Genomic DNA, 27,573 nt, shown 5'->3' with positions numbered 1-27,573 from the left:
GCTGTGCTTTTGAGCTGCCTTTCCTGTTTGGAGATGGCAAGGAGCAACACTGAATTATTATTTGTCTGCATTTTTCCTGCCTTGCATCTGTTTCTAAATCTTGGCAGTTAAGTACAGCAACACTCTGATTTAACGGACCCCCAGCAACACTCTGATTTAACGGACCCCCAGCAACACTGATTTAACAGACTTTGGATACAGCGGGCCAAATATCCACCCAGACACCCTCCAAAATCACAGATAAGCCCATTACATTCAAACTTGTCTAAACAAGGCTGTTAAATGTACATGCATTTTATCTTGTGATATGCCTGGCTATTTACTACATTTGCACAATTATGCCATTATGTAAATTGATGCCAAGGATGTACTTTTGTATTTAACAGACCACTGAGAATAACAGACATCCCTTCCTCCCAATTAGTCCCTTTAATCCAGGTTTTGCTGTCGTAGACACACGAAAGACAAAATACCTGCACTTTGCTTCCATTTTCAATGGTTTGGCTGTCTCTCTTCCAAGAGATGAGCGGCTGTGGATTGCCAGTGGCCAAACAGGACAAGCTCAGAGACTTTTGGTCCTGAACCTCTATGAAAGACGGTGGGGTCTTCTGGAAAATGGGGGGAGCTGCAAGACACAGATTGAGAAAAGCTGCTCAAATCCCAGATTAGGGGGTTTCACATCAACGCGGAACAGACTTTGTCTCAGGTGCAAGCTGGTAAAGCCCTGCAACAAATATGATTTCCTACCTAAATACTGGAATGCTTTACTTAATGTCTGCTTGCGCTCCTGCATGGCATTCCTTCAGAAGTACAAGTTAGTAAAATTTGTTCTTGATACTGCAATTAACTGGAGTGTTATATCACAGATCATGCCACGGCAAGGCTGTTAAGATGAGCAAGTTTCAGGACAGGTAGTCCTCGCTTACTGATCACAATAGGGACCGGAATTTCAGTCGCTAAGCAATGCGGACATTAAGCAAGGCACCACATGACCGGGCCTGATTTTATGACCATTTTTGCGGCGGTTGTAAAGCGAGTCACATAAAATGAATTGCGGCAGTCGTAAAGTCCATTGTTTCCCATCGATTTTTTGGGTCAGAAGCCAGCCGGGAAGGTCGCAAATCACGATCATTTGACTGTGGGATGCTGCAAGCAGTCATTAATGCAAGCTGGTTGCCAAGCACCCAAATTGTGATCATGTGACGGTGGGGGGTGGTGTGGTGTGACGGTCGTTAACTTTGAGGATGGGCCGCAAGTCACTTTTTAGCTCCGTCGTATTTCCGAACCGTCCTTAAACAAATGGTCGTTAAGCAGGGACTACCTGCAATAAGTTCATCCTTAGCTTCCTGAGAAACCAAAAAGTTTATTTATTAGTCTACCTCAGAGGACTGTGGGTATGATTATAAATCAGGAATGGGCCATCTTTTGACAGTCAGCTGGTTAATATTTTCACTGAGATGTTTTATATTTTGGGAAGCTTCTGGAGTCTGATTTGTTTGGGGCTGGGGGGCTACAAGCCATGTGGGCCTTCTGGTTCTCTCCCCTGTAGGGTTCAAATGACACCAGCATTTCAATTCAGTATTAGGGAAATACTTCCTGCAGGTCAAAGTCAATAGCCGGTGCGAGATTCCGCCTTGTTGACGATTTTAATCCAAGGCTGATGGTCACCAATGGGGGGGGGATGCCCTGTTTTAACGCTGGCCATCAAGAGAACAGCAATTAGCTAGGAAGCAGATTACAAAGGGGTTTAGGGAAACAGCACGGACAAGAACCGGATTATGGAGATGTTTGGAGCGTCTGGAAGGACGGCAGATGGAGAGGGAGGTGAGGTGAGTCCCCAGCGAAGGAAGAACCGCATTTGTAGGGCATGACATGCTTGGATCAGCGAGGTGTGTGTGTGATGCTCACAATCTTTGCTAACTCCCCTTCTCGTCTGTTTGGATTGGGAAAAAAGTCACACGTTTGCAAAAGAAAAAAAGAGATTGGGTAAAATTTCCCAAAGCAGGCTACAAGATTGCGGAAAGGTGTGCAGATTGTCCCCCCCTGCAAAATCCTGTCCCTCCAGCCATCCACAGTATCCCTGATGCTTCTGTTCAATCTCAAGAGAAGGACCATTCTAACCCCCCCCACCCCCCAAATAAGACAGGAAAACAGATGCTTCCTTCCTAGGGAACGAACAATTTTTGCAACCCTGGAGGACGGATCAGGCCACGTGGAATTTCAGGAACCAGCTGTGAACGAAGCAGACTTCCCAGGGAGTTTATTCTCATGATCCGCTGATACATAAAACCCATTGAGTTATCCCAGCCTAGGCTTAACCACCACTAATTTACCCAATCGTTTCCAAAAAGCAATGAAAACTGACAAATGCCTCCCCATCTCGCGACGGTGAGTTCCACAGGGCAGTGTCCTTTTTTGTTTTGTTTTAAACAGGTGCTCCCATAGGAGAGAAATGGGACCACTGCTCCCCTTGAATTTTTTTTGCCCCTTAAATTCCTACTGTCTGCCCCCAGGGAAAGAGAATTCAAATGAAGACCCTGATCAGAAGAAAAAGGGTATCCCAGGCTTACAATTGACAACGAGGTAGATCCAGGTGCCGTTCTGGAATTCGTCATCGCTGTTGGGGCGGCTCAGGAACAGCACCCGGCATTCGTACCAACCCTGGTCCTCGGAGCGCAGCCGGTCGATCTGCAGAGAGGCCCCCGCTTGGACCCGCACGCGGCCTGTGTTGCAAAAGGAGGATGAGAACATTTTTGCTCACCAAGGGCTTGGGTCTCCGAAGTGAAGCCTCGGCCTCTAGCATTGTCTTTATTTCCAAGAACACAGCTACGTTTCAGCTACGCCCTTGGGGAAAATTAAGACTCGATTTGGAAGTTGCTGGGAAAACTCAGCAAAAGTTTCCGAAGCATGTTGGGACGCCAAAGAATTTCCCGGTGGTTGGATGGAGCAAAGGGGTTGCAAATCCTCTGTCGAAATGGGGAACAAGGATGCCCGGTAGAACAGGATGGTTTCTTTACTAACGTCTTGAGTTAAGGAAATATTTGCCTTTCTCCCAAGGGAAAAACGAAAACTTGATTTTGACTTAACCACAACAGCAATAATAATGATGGGAATATTTCAGGGGGAAGAGAAACGTCCTCTGTAGCATCAGCAGGGGACAATGAAGTTGATCAAAAAGTTTATCTTTTTCTTGGCTTCTCAATTTTTTGGTATCCACCCCATCCCAGGCCTTGACATCTCTCCTTGGGATCAGCACAGTGGCCTAGTGGCAGGGGGTTCCGCAGGCAGCGAATGACCATTTGAGGCAAATCCCCCCATCCTTGCAACATGAGGCAATACTTGCTTTCTGCTGGGATGCCGAGTGGCAAAGTGCTCAAAGGGGGCGCGAAGACTAAAAAGTAAAACGACAACACCAACAAAGCATTGGTGTTGCATAGAGGCTTCAATTTTTGGTCTCTGAAAAGGCACCCCAAATTTGCAAAGAAAACAGCACCTTTGGCTTAGCCCCCTCCAAACTCCTGAACAGGACTAAAGAGTCTAACTTTGTGAGGCTTAGAACTGGAAAATAAATTCATGGTAAAAGAGATTGGCGGAGTTTCCGTAGCAGGATTCACTGAAATAAGCATTTCCACTGAAATAAGCATTGCTGTGCCCCTCCCACCCTAGCCAAGCTTCGCACATCGTGCAAACGCAGCTGTTGATTCTGTCCCTGATCCTGTCTGGCGAACGAACGCAGCCACTGGAACTTGCAGGGGCCTGTTAATGATATAAAATCCAAAATCTGAGCTGGTACAATTGCAGAATACCTTGAATGCGGTCCTGTATATTTCTCTGGACTTTTAAAAGTGCTCTGAGGCTCTATCTCCCTCCAGATGCAAAGCCTGATGCGTTACTAATGGTGATTTGGAAAACGGGAAGGATAAAAGATCACAGATCAACTCTCCTGGGAAAAGGAAAATTGGGGAGGGGTGACTGTGTCAAAGACCCCCCCCAAAGGACTATTTCTTTGTTCTCCAATGGCGGACCCAGTTTAATTAGAGGGAGAGGAGCATCGTGGAGCCCCGGCTGAGCCCTTCCTGAGCAGCCATAAAAATTCCCATGAAGGGATCCTCTGCAAGGGGGCACTTGTTTATTGCTTAGCAACTGGGTGGGTTTTTAAAAAAAGGGAAATGCAGTCCACCTCCCCTGACATTGGTTCCCCCAGGCAACCAAGACAGACCCTGCAAGGGGAAAAAAGGGGGAGGCCAAGACAGAGTTGGGAGCCAGAGGGTGAATGCTCTTGTTTGGGGGTCTAAACGCTCCTTCCGATCAGCTCTGGGAGTGAGGACCGGATCTGGTTAGTACTTGGATGGGAGACTACAAGGAGATCCCCGGGCTGAGGACTAGACAAAAATATCCTGCGAAAAGGCAATGGCAAACTCCTTCCGTTTTATTGCCAAGAAAAATCACAAAATTGTCCAGTAAATTAGCAGGAGCCAAGCTGAATTCCAAAGAGATTTTATTTCTACGTGCTCCCAAAGAGACAATAAATATAGGGGGGGGGGAATGAAGAGCATGACGGAAAACCCTTTCTGCAGCTAAAGCAATCTGTTAGCAAAGCGTATCTTTATATTTTGGCAAGGACCCACTCCACACTGTTTTGAGACAGGGCCCCCACTGGAGTTCTTGAAAGCCCAGTGGGCACAGCCAGTGGTCCTGGATTTGATTCCTTGGCCCCTTTGCCAAGAAAGCTTTGGGCTACGTATTTTCACTTGGCCGACACTGTGGGGAAGCTGGTGTTTTTGCAAGGTGGAAGACTTGTTTCCGATCTTTTTTTTTCCTTTAAAGGAATTTAAAATTAAAGAAGTAAATGTGGGGGAGCACAGAGCCTTGGACACAGGGCTGAGGAGCAGGTTCTATAAGCCTCAGCTACCCTGATGAATTATGGCCTGATCTTGAGGGTGTGTGCGTACAGCTGTACACGCCTGTGTGTGTACAGGTGACTGAGAAAAAAATTGACAGAAGCCGATCCATGTTTAAATTCTTCTGATCTTTTTGCCTTCCACCCAGTTTATCAAACACAACTGCTTTGTTTATACAATAACCTGTTGCACATATGAATGGGAAGCCAGGATTTAATATGTTCCTGTTCTTTTGAACCCTTTTCCTAGAGCAGGGGAACAGACATCTGGACAAAGAAAGCAGGTTTTCGGTGATTTATTTCTAGCTCAACTACTCAGTTGTCTACAGAACTGACATTACTGCATTAGCAGCTTATGAACAAATCTATGTAACTTAATTGTGGAAGAATACAATGAAATATGGTTACCACTGATTGAAATGCTTATATAGACAATTTATATATGTATCACACACACACACACACACAAACACAATTTAAGCTGTCTTTTAAAATATATTGATCTATTTTTGTGAGTATATGCCCTGCACGTTTTTTTTTCTTTTTATTTCTTTTTGCTTTCTTTCCAACTTCGTGAACTACTTATTTATTTACCGCGAACTGTTTATTTATTTAATTTTCTTTCTGGGTTTTTTTTTTCCTGCATACACAAAATCTGCTAGGCCAATAAATAAACCATTTTTCGGTTTAATGAGGTGATTTGGTTTGCATCATTTGCTAACACTTGCTTCTATTATTATTTATTGGTATTTATATCTTGTATTTGTTTCTTGTTATATGGTGGAGGGGTGTTTCCTTCTTTTTAATTTTTTTTTTATGCTGTACACCAGCCAGAGTCACATTTGAGTTGGGCAGCCTTATCAATCTTAAAAACAAATAAATAAAGAAAACAACAGTTGTGTTTTCATCAAGAGCTGAACCTCCAACTAACTTAGTTTACAGTTTTCAGGGGACTCCTGACAAAATCTCTAGATACAAGTCAGCTCTCAGCTATAATGTGAATTTTCTGATTCCCTGCCTGCTTTCTTTCCTTGCAAACCATCAGGCTGTCTGTCTTAATAAACCCCTGTCGTGCTGTAGATTTTGGGTATTTGGAACGGGAAGGGAAAAAAACAGGCAGCAATTAAAGCAGGACAATCCCAGATTTTCACAGGCAAGCAGTCTGAGCAAGTCAGCCAGAGCTCACAATCCCAAGAAGGATTCCCACCATCGGTTGTTAAGAAAAGAAAGGGTTCAAAAGGTTGGCAAGACAATCAGGCAGAGATGCCTCTTAAAAGTCCCTGACCCAGAAAAAAGGAAACAGGGAAAAGAGAGTGAGGGGGTGAAGAAGGAAAAAAAAGACCAAGCGGCAGCCATTCAGGGTCATCACAACCACCCAAGATGTCTTCTGAAGCCGGTCTTGGGTCACTTTGCTCATCACCACCACACAGCGCCCAAGATGGAAAGGGAGAGAACCTTCTCCAGAAATGACGCAGAGATGTAGTCAGACAAGGACTACGACCTATCCAGGCACTAAGTTCTAGGACCTGAGATCAGAATGTTCCGGGGAATGCCGAAACATTCCAGGGAATACCAGAACGTTCTAGAGAATGCCAGAATGTTCTGGAGAATGCCAGAATGTTCCGGAAAATGCCAGAATGTCTTTTTTCTCCCCTCTCAGAACCTTCCATTTGAGAATCACTTTCTGGCTTTCTCAAAGGGTTTATTCTGCAATAGGAAGGGCTTCGCTTCTGAAAACAACCAACAATGGTTAAATCGGTACAACTAAGAGAAAAACAGAACATTCTGAACATTCATGGACATGCTGGAATGTTCTGGGATTGGACCTTGGAGTTTCCCATATGCCCACTGCCACCCTGCTTCCTTTTGGCCCCTAGGGTGAAAAAGAAGGGTGCAACTGCTTGATCAGAGTATCTATCGTTTCAACAGCTGAACACATGTCCAGTTTTGTTGTGTCACCACACAGAACACTTGGAACATTCCCAATGGGATTGTTGACTTCCAAACTTGGAGCAAACCGTTTTACCAGTAGGCCAACTTGGGCGCTACCTTATTGTTCAGATAACAGAGAAAGAGAGATGAGAAACAGGAAGAGAATTGCGGAAACTGGCAGCTGCAGACATGACTTAAAAGCAAAGAATTCTTTATAGTTTTTTTGTGCGGGCTTCCCTACCTCTCAAAACAAACACGCCCTCAAACTCTGCTGCCACACAGACGCCACTAAGCCATTCTTGCCCTTTCTGTCAATAAATAAGGGCGCAGTTGCCAGCACCTGTCTGCAAACACAAACACACCCACCTGGGTGAGCACAGTAAATTGTCTACGTATCAAAGGGCCTTTTCTGTTTGCAAGAGAGTCCTTTAAGCCAGGGATTCTCAAATGTTTGGGTCACTGCAGCCGTCTAAAACAATAAATGAATTCGTGCAACCCACCCACTTGAATTAAACTCACGATTCCATGGAGGGCAAGGAATAAATGTACCACTTTAACAATTTTAATGGTGCTATCGGAGGGGGTCTTAAACTTTGCAGCTCCAGAATGGCCAAAGGAGGAGCAAGTTTTGCAGTTTCCCACAAGGCAAAACAAGAAGCAAAGACCAGAGTGATTTTTGATGATGTTCTCACTTCGTCTACGCAAGCCAAATCGGATTTTTAAAAAGTGACTCCACTGCCAGACTGCTCACAGCCACCCTGGAGATCCCAACCCATCATTTGAGAACTTCCGCCTTCCTCAACGTCCCTGTTGCAGTACAAAGGCAGATTTTGCCCCCATCCGATCTTTTCAAGACCTGCTAGGAAAAAAAAAAACCCGAGGCAGTGCCAAGCTATTTTCACCACTGGGAGCCAGAAGGGTGTGGAAGAACCCCAAATCGTTTAGAAAGGCCTGTACCCTTTGATCTGCACTCAAAAGAGGATCCCTTCTGCGAATAAACAAAGCCACAAAAATCAAAACGGAGATCAAAAATTAAGTCTGCACACTATTTCCGTCTGCAAGCATTTCTTTAGGCAAGCTTTCTACCAGCTTGGCAAATCTTAGCCGCTTTATTCTTCTGCACAGGGAGGCCTGATCTCTAGCTGAGGTTCGCCCAGAGAATAAAATGCGGTTGGACTTTGCAATTTGAAAAAGAGGCCCGGCCTCACTGAACTTTGCTTCCTGCCCTCCAAATGAACTGACTAAATAAGTTTATGACGGGGCTTCAGAAATCCAGACAGAGGCTTTATGTTTCACAGAAATCAAACGCAGAGCAAGTTGCTAGGAAGTCTTCCTTTTCCAACAGACCGGCCAAATTTATACCCCTCTGGCCTGAAAGTTGCTCCCTGTTGAGTAAGATTTTGGAAAAGACTCAGACGTCACCAGTGCTGCACCAACTGATCCCAGACCAGGGGAAAAGCTCTCCCTGTTGAACTCTTGCCATATTCACTCACCAATGTAGTCTGGATCCACACGGGGGGAATACAGCCCAAATTTGATAAAGATGGGGAGCAGGAAGCCAAATCGCACCCACTCGATGACGAAGAGCGGGGGACTTGCCTCGTCTGGCTTGAGCAGGTTGCAGGTCAGCAGGGCGCTCTCCCCTTTTCGGCCCACCACCGTGCGAGGTTCTGCTTTGGTGTTACCTGCTGACGGTAAAATGGACAGGAAGTCAGATAAGCCACTCTGAACCCAAGCCTTTTTGGAGGCCACCCTGAGTTGGCTTTTGGATTAAGGAGGTATCAAAACCCACTTCCTGAATTCCCCAAAGGGGGGGGAAGAGGCTTCTGTTTTTCTACCTCGTTCTCAGAATTTCAAATTTGTTTCTAATGGCTTCAGGGGTTGAACAGCCCAGGGAAATCAGTGGGTAGAAAGTTAAGAAGATCTGCAGCATCAAAACCCGACAGAACCAACGCTTAAGTGTTTCTCAACCTTGGCAACTTTAAGATGGGCGGACTTCAACTCCCAGAATTCCCTAGCCAGCATGCTTTAAGATGGGTGGACTTCAACTCCCAGAATTCCCCAGCCAGCCATGTCCACCCATCTCAAAGTTGCCAAGGATGAAGAACATTGAAGGAAACAATAATTTGGCAAGAAACTTGAAGGTCCATGGAGGGATGCTACCACGTTGCATTTGATCTCCTGCCCGTTTTGAAAAATACCCAGCTATGAGCAACCATCATCATCATCATCATCATCATGGTAGTAACTTTTGAAAAATGTTCAAGGTATTTCTAAATGCTGGCACTTTCTAGAAGTACTGGACAAAGCTTTGGATGCAGACTTCAGCTTCCTTTTTTAAGAATACAGAGCCTCAAGTTTCTAGTCCTTAGGGCTGTGAAAAATTGAAGGCTGCATTCATGGTTCTCTCCCTTCGTTTTATCTTCACGCCCACAACAGATGAACAGTCCCAGGCCATGCCATGAGTTTCTTCGTTGACCACCTGAAAGCATTTCACCCCTCCAGGCATTACAGAAGAAACATCAAGTTATTCTGGAAAGTACAGGTAGTCCTCACTTAACGACCATTCGATTAGCGATGGTTCGGACTTACGACGGTGCTGAAGAAACTGACTGCAACCCTCCCTTCCACCTAAGAAAGCAGGTTACCTTCGGCAAAGCTACTGCAGAACAAGCCGAGGCAGGCAATCCACAGCAACCAATTCATAGCACAGTTGCCCGGGCTAAACGCTGCGCAGGATGACTGCTACACTGGGACAGTACGTTTGGGGAGTGACCTCTAGGGAAAGGGAACAGGATGCCAGCAACGATCACGCTGTCCTTGTGCATCAAACCACTGCCTTCTCAAGAAAGTCCACCAGCGAACCCTGCAAAAGGTGGGCAGGGATGTCTTGCACCCAAGTCCCGCTTTTCATCTCCTGCAGATCCGGCTGTGCAATGCCAATTTCCGCCCTTTTGGTGGGAAGCAGACCTCCAATCCTGGAGTGGAAATCTTCTCTCTCAGCACTGACCAAAACCTGATGGAGCAAAGTTTGCAAAAAGAAAAAAAAAAAAGGGGGGGGGATAAATTGAGAACGTTCTATGACCTTTCTCTCTGGATTTTAAAGGTGGAGTCTCCCTTCTTAAAACTTTTGTAAACCTATTTTTAGTTCCAAACAAAAAGCCCAGCACGGGCATCCTAAAATAGTTACTTTTGCCTTGATTAAGAGAACACAGTGCAGGCAGCCTAAAGTAGTTATTTTGCCTTGTTTTTGAAAGACAGGCTGCAATTTGAAACACTCACCTTCTTTAACTATATTCCCAAATAAATCATACTAAACCACAGCAGGAAAGCTCTGGATTGGTTACAATATAAGAGCCATCTGATGCTATATTAATATTTTATCAGAGTCTGCGTTGTGATTTTTATTGCTTTTTTAAAATGCCGGTCAGGGAAGTAATAAACTCATCCTGAATTCATCCTATGGTTAATTGATTGATAAACCCATCCCAACCAGTGCACGAAGCCAACCAACGAACAAACTCCAGATCAAAATGATCTAAACTTGGGCACATTGTGCAAATATAACTACGAGGTTTGGAATTATCCTGGTTTACGGTATCTTGGGAAGACGGTAGTGTCCAAGGGCAACGGCAGCAGATTAAATCCCTCAATTTCCAATTCCATCTCCCCTCCTTCCTGTGATTATTATCTATTTCTTTTCTGTCCCGTTTATCTTACCAACATTTGTTAATTTAATTCAACCTCCGTCTGTTTTTAAGAAACATACCACCATCACCCCAATTAACTAACTTCCCCCCATAGAGAATTCCTTCCTTCCTTCCTTCCTTCCTTCCTTCCTTCCTTCCTTCCTTCCTTCCTTCCTTCCTTCCTTCCTTCCTCTTCCTTCCTTCCTTCCTTCCTTCCTCCCTCCCTCCCTCCTTCCCTTCCCTTCCCTTCCCTTCCCTCCCCTCCTTCCTTCCTCTTGGTCCAGCTCAATCTTTCATTCCAGCAACTTTAGAAAACAAGCCAATTGCAGGTCCTCCACCCCCTGGATTACTTTTCTCTCCCTTCCTTGTTTGCAATTCAACTAATTTGCAATTCAGCTCCATTAAAAACAGGGCCTAAACCAGAAGAAGGCAGAGATTTTATTTTCAGTTTTAAAAAAAATACTGCCTCAGGACAGGAGGTGAGCAATTCAGATTAAACTACAGCAGGAAAGGTCTTCAGCCGAGTATCCAATAATAGGCTTTTTTCCCCCCTCTTGAAAATTAGCACAAATAAATCCTACTGTAAGACTGGGCAGGCCTCTCTAAGCAGCTTAACCTGGCAAATGTTCCTCACTGGCTCTATTTGGTCCTCACAACAACCCTGCAGGGTAGGTGAGGCTGAGAAATTAGAGATGGGCTTGAGATGGTTCTCAGGAACCATCCTCCCAGCAATCAGCAGCTGCATTTACAACTAGAAAGAGCAAGAATTGAAACTTTGGATTTGCTAATTTCCCAGCCTGGGAAGAATAGCAAGGCAGGTGTCTTTTGGTTCACAATTTTGCACCAGTCTGCGGTTGCTGGCAAAGATAAAATATCCAAAGCAAATTTCTGGCAATTAAAGGCAATTCCATTTGGAAGATCGGCGCCTGAATTTTAGTTATTCGACTGCCATGTGCATGTGCAGGGAACAGATTTGGGCTCCATTAAGAGACCCTAAGCATTCTCTTACTATTAATTAAACATTGAGTAACATTGTGTCTCTAAAATCAAACCATTCAATCATTTTATACCTGTGCAGGAAAAGGTCAGAAGCCACTACTTTGATATGATTTTTTGTTTATTCCTGCACCGTTTTAGCTTTTCCTGTTTCTTTTTTAGACGTGTATTCTATCGGTCTCACATTCTGCATTACGTGTCTTAATTATATCTTGAAAAATTAATAATAAAAAAAAAGAAGAAGAAAAAAAGAGACCCTAAGTATTTTCAGAAGAGGAAAAATTCACTCAGCCAGCTGCCCACACGCTGCCGTAAAATAAATCCATCAAACCGTCAGTCCCCCAACTTGATTTAGTAGTTTTCTCCCTTCTTTGTGTCCTCATTTTTGATCGGTCCATGGGCTTTGATGGACAAAAAGGAAAAAAAGGGAATCTGCTCTAGGTGCAAAGCAGAAACCAGAGAGGCCTTTTTCAAAACTTGTTCCTACAAAATGCACCCCACTTTTAAGGGGGAAGCCCAATGGGCACTGAAAACGGCAGATCTCCCCTCCCCAGCAAAATACTGACTGTAGCTGTTTCTCCTGGGCCCCCTGCCAGCAACGGCTGGGTAAAATTGCATATCTCCTTTCAGATTAAAGGAACAAAAGGTGTGGGGACCTCAGAATAAGCAGAACTTGGCACTAGCAGGCTATCTAGAGCAATGGTCTTGAAAAACCAGGAATCCATCCATCCGTCCCCTTCCCTCCTCTCTCTCTTCTCCTTCCCTCCTTCTTTCTCCTTCCCCCCTTCTCTTCTCTCTCTCTCCTTCCTTCCTTCCTTCCTCTTCCCTCCTCTCTCTCTTCTCCTTCGTTCTCCTTCTTTCTCCTTCCCCCCTTCTCTCTCTCTCCTTCCTTCCTTCCTTCCTCTTCCCTCCTCTCTCTTCTCCTTCCCTCCTTCTCCTTCTTTCTCCTTCCCCCTCTCATCTCTCTCCTTCCTCTTCCCTCCTCTCTCTCTCTTCTCCTTCCTTCCTCTTCCCTCCTCTCTCTCTCTTCTCCTTCCTTCCTTCCTTCCTATTCCCTCCTCTCTCTCTTCTCCTTCCCTCCTTCTTTCTCCTTCTCCCCTTCTCTCTCTCTCCTTCCTTCCTTCCTTCCTCTTCCCTCCTCTCTCTCTTCTCCTTCGTTCTCCTTCTTTCTCCTTCCCCCCTTCTCTCTCTCTCCTTCCTTCCTTCCTTCCTATTCCCTCCTCTCTCTCTTCTCCTTCCCTCCTTCTCCTTCTTTCTCCTTCCCCCTCTCATCTCTCTCCTTCCTCTTCCCTCCTCTCTCTCTCTTCTCCTTCCTTCCTTCTTCTTTCTCCTTCCCTCCTCTCTCTCCTTCCTCTTCCCTCCTCTCTCTCTCTCTTTTCCTTCCTTCCTTCCTTCCTTCCTAACCTAAATCTAACCAGCCCAGAAGACAGCCTGGCTTGAGCTGGAAGGAGGGATGGGAATTGTAGTCCGGGGCATCTGGGAGGCCCCAGGCTGGGGAGGCACTACAAGGCAGTGTTGAGCATCCCAGACTGGCCAATTCACAAACCCGGTTTAACTAGGTCAGCAAAAGGCCCAGGGGTGCTCGGCACAAGATGCCGAGCTTGGTATAGCATAGCCTGGGTCAGTTTTATCTGAGGGAATTATCTGAAGCCAGCGATGGTTGAACAGGCTGCAGAACCCAGAAAATGAGGGGATAAAGGAACCTGGTTAAATGTTTGTGTGAACAGAGCTACTGGGTGTTCCGTGTGTCTCTCCTGGGGCGGGGTTCCATGGGCCTGGCTACGATGCCCGCCGCTCTTCTATGTTGCGAAACATAGGGAAATGAACCCAGGCGTCTGGCTAAGCGGCCAGCGCTTCCTGGGGAAGGGACGCATTTCAAGAGACTGGTCCTCAGTGAGGCGGACGCCGCGATCCCTCTTAGAGTTAAAAGCCCACCAGAAAATCCTGGCTCTGCCTCTCTCCGTCTCCCCCCCCGCCAATCCTCGTCGCCTTCGCGCAACGCGCGCCACCTAAACCCGGGTTCGGAGACCATGCCATGCCCCAAGAGAAAATGCAAACGCGCGAGTTTCACGCCGAGTCAGGGGCTTGGCTTCAGACGACGCGCCAGCCCCAGGGTTAACCAAGCGCACGGCGGTGTCGCGAGGAAACCCGCATCCCGCCGGGATCAGCCACTCGCGGGACCCAGATCTCTGCGTCCGAGCTGGGCGCCTGGGGGAGAACCGGACCGCCCGCGACCTTACCTGCCTGCCGCCGCCGAAAAATGCCCGCTCCCGGCCAGGGCTCTCGGTCTGGCCCGGCCAGCCGCCAACCTACCGCCGCCGCCGCCGCCGCCATCCACGGCTTGCAGCGCTAACTTTACGCGCCGCGGGTTTTGCAACGCGGCGCCCGGGGGCGAGCGGCGGGCTCCTTGGCACCGCTTTGACCCCCCCTCCCCGCCGTGCAATTCACCCCGCGGCTGGTTCGGAGCGCACTCCCAGTTTCCCTTTGCATCGCCCCCCTCCCACAACGAATCCGGATTCGGGGCGGCTTTTTCTCCCCCCACCTCCAGAAACCCAGCGAGCGCCCGGCGCGCGTGCAAGAACTCCGCCTCGCAGCGCCTGGCCGGGGAAACTTCCAACACAATGAAGGGGCGGGAGGGTTGCCCTGCTCCCCCCCCAGCCTCTTTGTTGCCACGGGAACCGCCAATCGCGTCCCCGAAAGCGCTCCTTGCGCCTTCCAAACGCACCAATCACGGGCAGCCAAAGGCAGGACCTGGGAGCTTTAAAGGGGAGCTGGAAAGGGAAGGACGCGCGTCTTGATCCCGAGGTCCGTTTAAGTTGCAAAGGCTTCTGGGAAGTGTAGTTTTTCCCCATCAGGGCAGACGCTCCCAAGTCAGTTTCTCAACCTGGGCCACTTCAGGCGGCGTGGACTTCAGCTCCCGGAATTCTGGGAGTTGAAGTCCACGCCGCCTGAAGTGGCCCAGGTTGAGAAACACTGTCCTGAGTGGTTCCACGTAGTGAAGTGGGGTCTTTTGTAAATTTAAGAAAAAAAATGCCCCTATCCTTAAAACAGCCCATCAGGGCCTTAGGATGGGGACAGTGGAGGGGTGGTTCCTTACCACGAAGGACTGACATTATCCGAGCATAGGAAGTCCCTAAAAAAACACCTATCTTGGATGTTTAATAACTTGGCTGCCTCTCCGAGCTTGCGGAACTCACTGCCACTGGATATAAGGCACGGCCAGCGGCTTAAAAGGCTGAAAGAGAGAATTGTAGTGAAATTAAGGGTGAAATGCCCGGAGGCAAAACATTTGTCTGGCTTGTTTTGACTGCAGTTTGGAAAGAAGGGGCTGCATTCAACCTTTCAAAGAAAGGGGTCCGTTTGGAAGACGCACAGGACTTTTGCGGTTTTAACAGCCCGTGCAAAAACCTGGTGGAAAAACCCTGGAGTGTTTTGCTTATCCATTGCAACACACCCACACCCACACTACAGGCAAGACCACAATTGGGACCAGAATTTGGCTTGCTAAACGAAGCGGTCATTAAGCGAATCCGACCTGATTTTATTATCTATTTTTTGTGGCGGTGGTTAAGCGAATTGCACGGTTCCCCATTGATTTTGCTTGCCAGAAGCTGGCTGGGAAGGTCGAAAATGGCGATCACATGGCTGTGGGATGCTGCAACGGTTGTAAATGCGAATCGGTTGCCAAGAGCCCGAATTGTGACCATGTGGACGCTGCGACGGTCATAAGCATGAGGACCGGTTGCAAGTTGTTTTTTCAGCACCATCATAAGTCCAAACTGTTACTAAACAAATGTCGTAAGTTGAGGACTACTTGTATGCAATAATACAGTTGGGGACGCTTTCTGGAATTCAACAGGCTTCCATTTGTGGGGAAAATCAGTGATTTTATTGACTTCACAGCAGTTGGAGAACGTGGGGAGTCCAGGAGGGCCAGAGCATGCCATGATAATGCTCCTTGGCGGCCACCCCAACAGATGCACCATGACTGAATGCGACTAAGCATGTAATGGAGTCGTTTAATATCCCCCTTGTTGCTTCTAAATCACACCCAGACCTGTTTCCTGCATTTTTTGCACTTCCCCCAGCCTTCCAAGGCAGGAAGCCAACATTCATGGGCTGTGGGTATCCAAACAGCAAGATTATCCACCCGCCTCCATCTTTCTATAATCACCACCTTGGAGGAGCTGAAACAAGATACTGCTTGAAGTTCCCTTTTAAGCTAATCCAGGTCTAAGCACAGGAGACATCTGATCCCTCGTTGGAGCGGCTGAGCTGGGAAGACCTGCCTTGGCTTGAACACCGCTGGGCCCAAATGGGGATTTATTTTTGGGCCAACACAGCAAAAAATGTGTTGGAACATGAGTTGTATTCACCCCCTCCTCTGCATTCACGACGGAGGACTTAAACGCAGGCTTAGCAACAGGCGGACCGTGAGCCAAAATCTGCCCTCTTGGCCCACAACAGCCACTGCTGCAAGTCGATGGACTGTCAAGCAATCTTGTTAATTTGTTAATTATTGTCTTGTTGTTTTCCCTAAGCCAATTCACATTTCTTTTTTAAAAAACTCCCTTCCTTCCTTCCTTCCGACTTATATGGCCATCAATCTCACAACTGTGACTGGGCGGCTAAGATTTTTAAAATACAGTATAAATATAATATATAAAATAAATCTATAGGTAGCATCTTAATTTTGCCTTCTATGCTTCAGAGTCAGATCATAAATGCGTGTGGTTTTTTTGTTTTTTTTTTTGGAGATCTCAACCTGTCCTTCTGGTCATGTTTTGAAGGCATGTTTTCGGGGAGGGATGCTGAAAGTGAATTTCAACATCAGCCATGGCTTCCCTGCCTTATTGCAATCTAGGTCTGCCCTTAAGCAATTGAAATGTCTGCCAGGACTGCTCCCCACCCCACGCAAAGCAGACCCCATAAAGTTTGTCTTATTCAACCCATTTTTTTGCCCAGTAACAACAACAACATTGTTACTCCTCCTCTGTCCTTCTTTTTAAATTTCTCGTCTGGGTTTCTTCCACACCGCTTAGGTGCACAACAAGACTGCAAGGTAGGAAAAGTCGAGCAGGAACGACTTCCACAGCTGAACGCAAGAATGGCCAGCCGCAATCGGACACAAATGAGGGATTGTTCTTTCTTGCAAGACTCTTCCCACCCACCCCACTGTTTTTCTTAAAAGACCTCAAAGTCTCCCATTGACTTTTAAAAAGTGGGTCTCTTGGGCCCCTCTGCTTTAGGACAAGGCGTCTCGCAGAGGAGAATGCTTGTCGGTTTGAGTTAGCTTGTGGAAGGCAAGAAGTGCCAAGTGATTATCATCCTGACAAGCTGTTTCATCCAAATGCCCCAAGGCTGGGGGGCTCTGCCGGTGCCAACGTCCGCAAAAAGGGTATCTGCTCTCCCTGGTCAACGACGGAAACGCGGCTGCTATGTTGCCCACCAATTAGGGACTGCTCCAATCCGGAGTTGAATTCCTTCTCCCCCAAGATGGGGTATAGAGTTTCTCAGATTTAATCCCCAGGGGGGGCTGGGGGGGGAAACAGGCTTAAACTGGGAGGATTCACGTTCCCCTTTGTGGCTGGGACATCATCCGTGAAACGATTTGATCCTGGGGCCCGGCCTCGCGTGGGAACGCTCCGTAGTCCGTAATCCCTTTCTCCATCATCCGAGCTGGAAGCGGGCAGACCCAGAACTCGGCCAGGGCTCGAAAGCATCTCATTACACTTCTTATAAAATATGGGCTGGCTTAGCAGGAGAGAAAGAGCTTTTTGGCCGGTGTTTTTACAGTATTGCCTTTGGAGGCAAACAGCAGAATATTCCCCCTTAATTCCAGATGTGGAAGAGATTTGCATTGGCTGGTGCAGGGGAGGCTGGCTGGGCTCCTGCCACGCGGAATGATAGAATTGGAAGGATCCTCAGAGGTCTAGTCTGACCTCCACCCTCGGCATTTAACTTAAATGTGGAACTCAACCCTTTTCTGGGTTTGCGCCATCGACTGACTCTGGAACTCAACAAGCATATGGGGTTTGCTCAAGACACCCAACCCCCTAGCCAATAAACCACCCAACCAAATTGATCAAGTTGCCCTTCACCTAGACTAAAACGAAGCAGTTATGCCAATGCTGCCCGGTTGATTTGTCTGGCATTCAAAGCGTTAAAGTGAGTTAGTTAATCCCCTTCTGTGAATCAAGCCATTGTATGGGCCACCTTCCCCCTAGGCAAAACCCGACGTGCTCAGAGGCTGCCTTGTGTACTTAATCAGAGGCTGGTTTTCTGCAATTTAATCCTGGAAGATGTGTGGTACTACAGCCCCCATCAGCCTCAGCTGTTTTGGCATTCCTCATCTAGCGTATTGTAAGCTGCCTTGAATGCTTATCTAAGGCAGGGAATCATAGGAGGCTAAAATTGTAGAGTTGGAAGGAACCATAAGAGTCACCAAATAAATTAATAATTCATTCATTCATTCATTCATTCATTCAATTTATATAGCCCACCTTAATTTAAATGACTCTGGGTGGCTATATAAATTGAATGAATGAATGAATGAATGAATGAATGAATGAATGAATGAATGAACGAACTTGAGATTGGCCATATAAATTGAATGAATGAATGAATGATGTTGGGTGATCCTCTTGGTCTCTTCCAACTCGATGATTCTAGGTTTCTGTGAAAGCAGAAAACAGCAGAAATATAAAACAACACACCTAAAACAGAAGCCAGGGTGAAAACAGACCCTGAAGTAACAATGCCACATATGGTGGCTGTGAATTCTGGAAGTTGAAGCCCACGCATCTTAAAAGTGGCCCAGGTTGAGACATACTCAGCCAAACTTCCTGTGTGGTTCCAGTCCAACCCTCTGCAAAACGCGGGAAAACCCATCCCACCATCCCCTTCTTAATGGGGGTGGTTTAATAACAATCAACTAAACAAATAATAACAGTAACCAATCCTAATAACCAAGCAAATAAATAAATAACCTGGCAGGCAGAGGAGCAACCTGGTAGTTTTATTATGATGCGTTCTTATCATCAAGGCTACTCTCAACCAGAAACTCCCTCCCTCCCTCCCAAACCTTGAAATCCAGGATTTTCTCGGGATCTGCCTTGAATTATTTCCCCACGGATGTTTTCCCTCCTTTCTCCTTCCCCTGCATTGAAGGGCCGAGCTTGCCAGGTTCAAGAGGGCAGCTCTCCGACTCTGGGATGGCGCGACCGTTTGCAAAACGGCACAGGACAGGTGGACGTGTCTCCCCGCGAGAAGGTAAACGTCAACGAACTCGGAGGGAACTCGCGTGTGAGGGTCTGGGAGCCCACCGGAGTTACCCTCTCTAAAGCCAACCTGTTTCTCCTGGAAGGATGCTGAAAGAGACACACCGGCCGTGCTTTTCCAAACGCCTCGTTTCCCCCATCTCGTCCCTTCCTGGATCTACTTCGTTCGCTGGTAGAACTGGACCACCGCTTTCTCCTGGTCGAAGGTCTCAATGGAGCCCGGCCGCAGCTGACGGATTTCTCGGATGGCGTCCACCCCGGCAATTTTGCGGCTCTTTGCAAGGTAACAAGCTAACAGGGTTCCTGTCCTTCCATAGCCCAGCAGACAGTGAACTGCCACACCCTGGTGAAAGGAAAACATTTCAGGGATTATTGCCTTTTTAAAAAACGTGTACATATTTAAATATACAATTTAAATTGTGTATTTACAATTAAATATACAATATATAATTATGTATGTAATTTTTATTAAAACTTTTAAAAAAAGAAGATAAAAACTAATACAAAGTAATATAAAGTGGAGGAGGAGGACTCATTTATGCAAAATACAGTACGTTAAATACATACATATATATACACACATAGACAGGATAGTCATATAAATGTATCAGAAACATATATGCATTTGAATAATATTTAAATTAGATAGATATATAGAGATTTGTAAGTATAACATTAGTTTTTTTCCTTGTATTTCTTCACTGTTTTGTTAATAGCACTTCTTAATTTTTTTCCCCTGACAGTGGATCTTAATGTTATTATTTTTGTCATTCGTTTTTTTTTCTTTTTTCTGTTATTAATTAAAAAGCAAGAAAAATTAATCAACAAATGTAGAGCAAAGAAGAAAAGAGAAAAAGAGCGGACGCAAAGAGAAAGCAAAAAAGTGTGAGAAAAGGAAAAAAGCTGAAGAAAAATAGAAAGGAAAAAGAAAGATACAAAGCAGTGGCTTCTGAACTTCTTCACAGCAGTTATTAAGTACAATTATATTTTAACCCCTCTCTCTCAAGTTATAACACTCTTCTTTCTATAATCTATCCTGTCTAATCATCAGAACCATAAATCACAAGTTCATTTTTTGTTCAGTCTTACGCAAACAGTCCATAAGAGGTTTCCAGTCACCAATAAATGCAGTGTCTTTTCTCTAAGAAGTCAGTTTATCCGTCTCAGCAAGATCTTCCCATTTCACCAACTGTTCCTCCATAGTGGGTATTGTATTTCAAGGGTTATTTCCAAGAGAGGCCTGGTTTGCAAGCCCTCCAGCTTTGCAAACCATCTCAGTCTGTAGCTCCTGTGCAGATCTAATGTGTGGTAGACTGCCTCTGAACATGGAAATTCCATTTACATCCCCTATTCTCACAACTGCTGATTACATTCTGGCTGAATTTGCATACCACTCTAATCCAGAGTAGGGCTACAGGCAGTCCTCAACTTACAACCATTCATTTAGTGAGTGTTCGAAGTTTATTTATTTTCTATCCTGCCTTTATTATTTTTTATAAATAACTCAAGGCAGCGAACATACCCAATACTCCTTCCTCCTCCTATTTTCCTCCTCAAGCTTATGGCCGTCGCAGCAATGCTGTGGTCACATGATCAAAATTCAGGCGCTTGGCAACTGGCTCACACTTACGACGGTTGCAGCATCACGTGATCGCCATTTGCAACCTTCCCAGCCGGCTTCCGACAAGCAAAGTCAGTGGGAGAAGTCAGATTCGCTTAGCGCCTGTGGTGGTTTCCTTAATGACTGCAGCAAAAAAGGTCATAAAATTGTGCGTGACTCACTTAATAACCACCTCGCTTAGCAACGGAAGTTCCAGTCCCAATTGTGGTCATAAGTCGAGGACTACCTGTACGTCGTCTGTGGATCTGAATGAGGTGAGAACCTACTTCCTGCCTTAGCCCATGAAACAAGCCATCATGTTAAACTGTCGTGCGATAGAAAGGAATTTAGAGATGATCGTGGGGAAAGAAATGTTAAGGGGGCGCTTGCAGAAACGATTATACCGTCCAGAGATTGAAGCAAGTGTGAGATGGGAACTCACAACAGCTCTGCCTTGATTTTTTTTTATTATAAGAGAGAACACTCTGTTGTTCCACCCCACACCAATAAAATAGCATTCTTGAAATCCCTGCCATGTCTCTCCCTGTTTCTTGGCCCGGCCTACCTCGAAGGGCATCATAGCCATAATGAGAGCGGGCATCAGTCACCAGCATATCTGCAACTCCCTTACCTCCCCCTTCGCGTTGGCGTCCTCCACAACCTGCAGGAACCGCTGGATCTGTTCGGCCGAGGGGGAGCAGAAGTCGGCGATGCGCAGGCGGTGCACTCGGATGCCGGGACAGGTGTCGTGGTAAGGCGGGCTCCGCTCAGTGAGCGACACCAGGTGCCGGATTCCCTGCTCGTGCATGTACTGATAGTGAGCAGGGAGCCGCGGCATGGCCAGGCCGGCCAGCAGGCCTGGGACGACCCAGGAAAAATTGGGTGGCAAAGCGGATGCCATGGGTCCTGTCAGGGCGGGGAGAAACACGGATTTGTTGCTGGCGTGCGTGGCACGGAAAGGGTGCAATGAAGGGGGCTGCCTGTTAAAGCTGAGCCCCACGAGGGGTGCTAAAAGGGGCCACCGTTCGGCCCCCGAGCCTCCTGGGAACAGGGTCCCCCCTCCGTCCCCATGCAAATGCCCCTCGCTGCAAGGAACCCAACGTCTGAATTCGCCAAGAAACACCTTTGCCGTGTGGATGGAGGTCGTTGAGCGCAGGGGGAAAAAACCTGGCGGTTCGTTTTGCAAGGATAAAAACCAGCCACCTTTTTTTTCCCCACGTCCTTTTGGAGCCCAGGGAAGCCCCCGCGGGCATCGCAAAGGTTCCGAGCTGGAAGGGGCAGAGGGGGTGCAGTTGTGGGGCGGGGGTTCATGGAAGCAGCACGTGGGAAGGGCAGGGATGAGACCAGGCAGGAGCAGCAAAGCCCTGCTTACGTTCCGGGGCTGCAGCCAGAAACCCGCGTTGCAATTTTCTGGGCAAGCGAGCAAGGAAGCCCCGGGGCGGTTTTTGCGGTTCGGCCGCTCTCTCGCGGGCGAGCGCAGCAACTGCAGGGCAGGCGAGAAGGAAGCGAAGGGGCCTCACGTGTCTCTGCAGCTCGGTCCCCGCGCTTCTGAAGCCAGCCCTACCAGCCGGGGGCACTCCGGCCTTGCAAAACTTTCCTAAAAATAAATGCGAGCTGGCAGGTTGCGTCCCCGGCTGACCTCGGGGCTGTTCTGCTAATGCACCCCCTCCAAACGACCCCCCTGACCCGGGAAGGGCCCTGCCCCGCTCCCCACCCCGAACCCGCCAGATTCGGGCAGCAGCCTTGACGCCTCCCGCTCTGGATTCTTCATTGCTCCCCCACCTGGCCTTCCAAGCGTTAAGAAACCGCGATCGCTGCGCTTGGAACCCCATTTAACCCACGGTCGTACCTGAGATCAAGAGAGAGGCGCAAACGCCCCGTTCCCACGTGCGCGTCCTGCCCCGACCGCCTGATCAATCAGCCGGTAGGGAATCCACGTGTCGAACGCGGCCCTTCCAGCTGCGGGCTGACAATCGGAGGGAGCTTCTCCAAATGCCGCTCCTCTCCCTGAGCGCAAAACACAGAAGGGACCGTCGCCAATCTCTCAACTTTCCCAGCAGCGGAAACAACGATGTCCCCCTGTTTGGACCCGTCCAGATCAGATCTTCATCCAGGGGCGGATCTACTATGAAACTAATTAAGCTGAAGCTTCAGGGCCCCCAGTCCCGGAGGAAAAAACGTTCAAATTAAGGATTTCACTCTCAATATATTTAATATGAAATAATTATAAACAATTTAAAGCACGATTAACATTCATGGCTGAAACTAAAACTTTTATTCAAATGATTGATCGTAGGCTTGTCGGGGAACCACCCCATCGAAGAAGATAGCCGTGGTGACCCAGACCTTGTTGCTGGTTGGGAAGGGGCCCCCATAACAGCTCAAGCTTTAGGGCCCCCCAAATGTAGGGCCGCCACTGTGTTTATTGTGGGGAAAATCTTGGCTGACTTCGCACTGCCGCTGGTTAAACTTGGGTATTCAGCCTGTTATTCAAGAATTCAGTAACGCAGGCTAAACCACAGAAAAGCTACCCAAACATCAAATTAACCTAGTTTGGCCTCTTGGAGAGAAAATGATTGTGCTGGTGGAGCAGGCTGTGAGAACTTGGGCTTCCTTGCAATTCTCTCTTCTGCCCATACATCACCAAGCAGAAATGCAAAGAGATACTGCTTTTATGCATAATTCAACACCCCGCCCCTCCATCCATGTTTATGTGGGTAATATGAATGTTGTATTCACCCGCCTGGAGAATCAGACCTCCAAACGTGGGGATCTTTTGCAGGGCAGGTGAATTGTAGTTAGATGGACCGCTTCTACTCTTCCCTATCCCCATCATCCCCTAGCAGCTGGACAGCAATTTGTCTTCCCTCTGGAGGTTTCCACAACAAGTGTATTGCCAGCTTATAATGCTATGTGGGAAAGACCTTGGGAGACGGGGCAAAGAGATGCTGCCTAGGGAACGGTCAGATAAGAGGCGGCTTAGCCCTCTGCTGCATAATGGGCTGGGAAAGAGGCTCAGAAGGGACCCTCCCTCGTTTCTCGGGCTGCAAAGGAGTCGGGGGGGGGAGAATTGTACTTTCAGACTTGCAAGGTTCTCTCAGTGTAGCCTTACAATAAGGTAGAATTAGCTCATCCGGTTGTGTTTCCTGTCTGGTCCACCTGGGAAGGCTGACATAATGGTATGTGAGAAGGACCTTGGGAGACGGGGCAAAGAGATGCTGCCTAGGGAATGGTCAGATAAGGGAGGGCAGAGCCCACAGCTGCATGATGGGTGGAGAAAGAGGCTCAGAAGGGACCCTCCCTAGTTTCTCGGGTTGTAAAGGAGATGGGGGGGAGAAAGGGGGAAACCCAATATTGCAGGAAACTAAGCAGAGTTGGGGGCCACGTATATATGGGAAGCTGATATAGGACAGAATGGAGTCCAAGCATCTTGGAATGAAGCATACTCCATGCTGCAACCTTTTTGATATCGGGTATTGTAATGGTATGTGGGAAAGACCTTGGGAGATGGGGCAAAGAGATGCTACCTAGGGAACAGTCAGATAAGAGGTGGCTTAGCCCTCAGATGCATAATGGGTGGAGAAAGAGGCTCAGAAGGGACCCTCCCTAGTTTCTCGGGCTGTAAAGGAGATGGGGGAGGGGAGAATTGTACTTTCAGACTTGCAAGATTCATGTCAGCCTTACAAGGTATACCAGACAGGAAACATGACCAGATGAGCTAATTCTATTTTATTGTAAGTCTACATTAATAGAATCTTGCAAATCTGAAAGTACAATTCTCCCCCCCCCATCTCCTTTACAGCCCGAGAAACTAGGGAGGGTCCCTTCTGAGCCTCTTTCTCAATCCATTATGCAGCTGCGGGCTAACCCGCCTCTTATCTGACCATTCCCTTGGCTGCGTCTCTTCATCCCGTCTCCCAAGGTCATTCCCACACACCATTACAGTTGGCAACCCTCGCTGCAAGATTAAAGCCACCATCTTAACTTTTTTGATTCCCCCTGTGGACCCCAAGGAGAAGATCCCTTACACTAAAGTAACATATCTGGAAGGAAGTAAAGTAATATTCATGACCATATAGCATGTGTTACCAAACAAGGCAGACTTAGACATTTGAAGTATGGTTTCTAAGGGAAAGAAAAATAGAGATGGATGATAAGATTCAGACAGAAAACAGAAACATTTCCCAATATATTGGTTGCAATCAACAGCTGAGGTATCATGGGAGGGAAGAGTATAATTCATAAGTAGGTAGGTTTTTTTTTAATGATTTTAGTGATTTTTACTCTTTTATATTTTTTTTATCCCCCCCCTTCTTTTCTTTTTCCTCATTTATGTAATAACAGGAACCTTCTTTTTCCTTTTTAATTTTTTAAATAATCTTTAAAAAAAGAATTTCTCATATTTTATAATTTCATAATTACACTGTATGATCAATACTGTATTACCTGTCATTCCTGAGACTTGTTTTCTGCATAGAGTTTAATTGTGACGTTATGGGATCAAAGATATTCAGGCGTCTTCAATCACTTATGAGTCTGGAAAAACCATAACTTCATCACATTTGTCATCTCCTGGTTATTTACCTGATTCCGTTTTTATATATTTTTTGCTGTTTCTTCTTTTGTGTTAACATATATTAACACACACAGACACACACAAACATAATGTTCAATTTAAACATTTAAAAATGTTAATTAAAATTTTCAAATTTCAAATGTTCAATTAAAAAAATATTCATGATCATCTAATCTTTGATCGGTCATACCTACAAAACAGAGAATTATCTAGCTGCCCTACTGTCTACAGGTAGCCCTTGCTTAGCAACCATTCATTTAGTGATGGTTTGGATGAATGACACTACTGAAAAAACAACTTATGACCAGTCCTCACACTTATGACCGTTGCAGCATCCATGCATTCATGTCATCGCAATTTGGGCGCTTTGCAACTGGTTCACATTTATGACCATTGCAACATCCCATGGTCACATGATTGCCATTTTCGACTTGCCCAGCCGGCTTCTGCCATGCAAAATCAACGGGGAACTGTGTGATTCGCTTAATGCCCCGGGGTGATTCTCTTAATGACTGCTGCAAAAAAGGTTGCAAAATTGGGTCAGGTTTGCTTAATGACAGCTTCACTTAGCAATCAAAATTCTGGTCCTAATTGTGGTCATTAAGCGAGGACTATCTGTACATTGATTGAGGTTCCTGCTTGTTTTTTTCCATTTCCTTCCATTGTATGGTTTTAATAACTCTTGTATCTCCCATTAAATCCAACAATTTGGTCACCCTGTCCAACCAGATGAGGTTGACCCACAGTCTTCAGCATGCAAAAGGGGTCAGGTTAAAGTTTCCTTATTCTTTTCTTCTTCCTGATACTGTTTTGATGTTAAATGTCCTAAGAGGACTATGTTGAGTATTTAAAAGCAGAAATGAAGTTTCAGCAATCTTCCCTGTTTGAGAAGATCTTAGCAAATGCTGTTGAATTACCAGTATTTGAGAAGGTGATTGAATTCTGATGATGATTAAAAGGAAGGACACTCTTTAAAGGAAACAGCATACCAAAGTTAGCCAGCGCTTTAAAAATAAAATGCGAATTGTTCCTGCATTTCACAATGGTGTGTTATTCTTGGGTTCTGGATTTCCTTCAGAAATTCATTTTTATAATCTGCTTTGTCTGCAAACGCGGTGGCGCTGCGGGTTAAACCGCTGAGCTGTCGATCGGAAGGTCGGCGGTTCGAAACCGTGCAGCGGGGTGAGCTCCCGTTGCTAGTCCCAGCTCCTGCTCACCTAGCAGTTCGAAAACATGCAAATGTGAGTAGATTAATTGGTACCGCTTCGGCGGGAAGGTAACGGCGTTCCGTGAGTCATGCCGGCCACATGACCACGGACGGGTCCTTAGGGACAACGCCGGCTCCAAGGCTTAGAAACGGAGATGAGCACCGCCCCCTAGAGTCGGATTCGACTGGACTTTACGTCAAGGGAAACCTTTACCTTTACCTTTGTCTGCAAACACGGTCCTTTGGAATAACAACAGCATTAATAACTTAGCCAACCATTAGCTGCAGGAAAATATTTTGATTATAAATTTCTCAGAGATTGAAGTTGATGTTCTTGGAAACATATCCAAAAATATGAGTGACAGGGTGGTTTTAGGAGCCTACGAATTTGAAATGTGCTGGCTTCTAAAAGGAGGAGGGACATCTCTTCTGAATGACATCCAGATCCCTTCTTTCATTCTGAGAAGGAAACGATATCTGCGCCAAGTCCCAGGATCAGAGAGCTGAAGCTTAGTTAATCCTAAAGTGTTGCTGTGCCTACTTCAGAAGCCAGAAGATGCTTCTGAATGATCAAGTAAGACCGCTCTGCTTCCTTGCAACTGAATTTGGATGGGACCCTCCTGGACCAGCCTCAAGTCTTCAATCTGGGCCGCTGGGACAACATTTGTTTCCAACCTTCTGCTCATTGGTCCTACCCAATTGGCTTTCTCAGACTCACCAAGCTTGACCTTGGGCCCAGTAGAGTTTTGGGTGGCTGTTGAAGCATCCTCCTCTGAGTCCTTGCTACCTTCCAGATGAGTGGTTTCCAGAGGTTTTTGATGGTTCATCCTTCTCTGTAAAAAAATTGTGAGCATGCATCTCTAATATATCTTTATTTATAAGACAGCCACTTTGGTGTAACAGTTAGGCCACCAGGCTAGGAACCAGGAGACTGTGAGTTCTAGTCCTGCCGTAGGTACAGGACCAGCTGGATGACTTTGGGCCACTCCCTTTCTCTCAGCCCCAGGAAGAAGAAGACAAGGGCAAACTGTCTCCCAAAATGTTGTCAAGGAAACTGCAGAGACTCATCTAGGCAGTAGCCAGGAGCCAAGGCTGACTTGAAGGCACTATAAAATCAAACAAAACAAAAGAAAAGATATACATGTACTACTGTTCTAATATATTATGGACCTTATAAAGCATACTCCCCAACTATATTCCATGTACCAAGTATTATTTTTGGTGCCTTCATCTCTTCATTCAGTTCTTAATTATTTTTAAGATAAAAATAGAAATCTCAGTAGCAATTCCAATCTGTTCTCCCTGCACTGCAAGCGATTGTCTCGGCAGGTGTGATCAGTTGATTGAAGCTCTGCCTCTTTTAGCATGTGCAATGCGCGTTAAAAGTGGCGGG

The 27,573-nt window shown here is 46.6% G+C and overlaps 3 protein-coding genes across 3 annotated transcripts in view; all 3 read right to left on the bottom strand.

Moving 5' to 3' along the window:
• IGSF9 (immunoglobulin superfamily member 9) overlaps window positions 1-9,820 on the bottom strand; it is a 29,426-nt gene extending 19,606 nt beyond the window's left edge. Inside the window, exons 1-4 of the mRNA XM_063316659.1 lie at window positions 9,481-9,820; window positions 8,326-8,517; window positions 2,571-2,723; window positions 474-625 (exon numbers count right to left, since the gene is read on the bottom strand). Coding sequence (XP_063172729.1) covers window positions 474-625; window positions 2,571-2,723; window positions 8,326-8,517; window positions 9,481-9,538 — 555 coding nt within the window. The 5' untranslated portion in view covers window positions 9,539-9,820. The remainder of the gene's footprint in view (window positions 1-473; window positions 626-2,570; window positions 2,724-8,325; window positions 8,518-9,480) is intronic.
• TAGLN2 (transgelin 2) overlaps window positions 1-27,573 on the bottom strand; it is a 288,943-nt gene that overhangs the window by 41,796 nt on the left and 219,574 nt on the right. The window lies entirely within an intron of this gene.
• Window positions 18,511-22,501, bottom strand: DUSP23 (dual specificity phosphatase 23). The gene is made up of 3 exons (XM_063316644.1): window positions 22,247-22,501; window positions 21,029-21,303; window positions 18,511-19,140 (listed from the first exon to the last, which is right to left on the bottom strand). The coding sequence occupies exons 2-3, from the start codon at window positions 21,296-21,298 to the stop codon at window positions 18,955-18,957; spliced, it is 456 nt and encodes a 151-aa protein (XP_063172714.1). The 5' UTR covers window positions 21,299-21,303; window positions 22,247-22,501; the 3' UTR covers window positions 18,511-18,954.

The sequence above is a fragment of the Candoia aspera genome, chromosome 17 (genome assembly GCF_035149785.1).
Source record: "Candoia aspera isolate rCanAsp1 chromosome 17, rCanAsp1.hap2, whole genome shotgun sequence".
NCBI lineage: Eukaryota > Metazoa > Chordata > Lepidosauria > Squamata > Boidae > Candoia > Candoia aspera.
Note: the sequence above shows the minus strand (reverse complement) of the source record. Positions and strands in the feature narration are given on the sequence as shown.

What these genes read in the sequence shown, in the direction of transcription:
- DUSP23 (XM_063316644.1), bottom strand. Translation starts at nt 21,298, where the DNA reads ATGGCATCCGCTTTGCCACCCAATTTTTCCTGGGTCGTCCCAGGCCTG. An exon ending in ACGCCAACGCGAAGGGGGAG is followed by an intron (nt 19,141 to 21,028) that starts GTAAGGGAGTTG and finishes TCCTTTCACCAG; the next exon opens with GGTGTGGCAGTTCACTGTCT.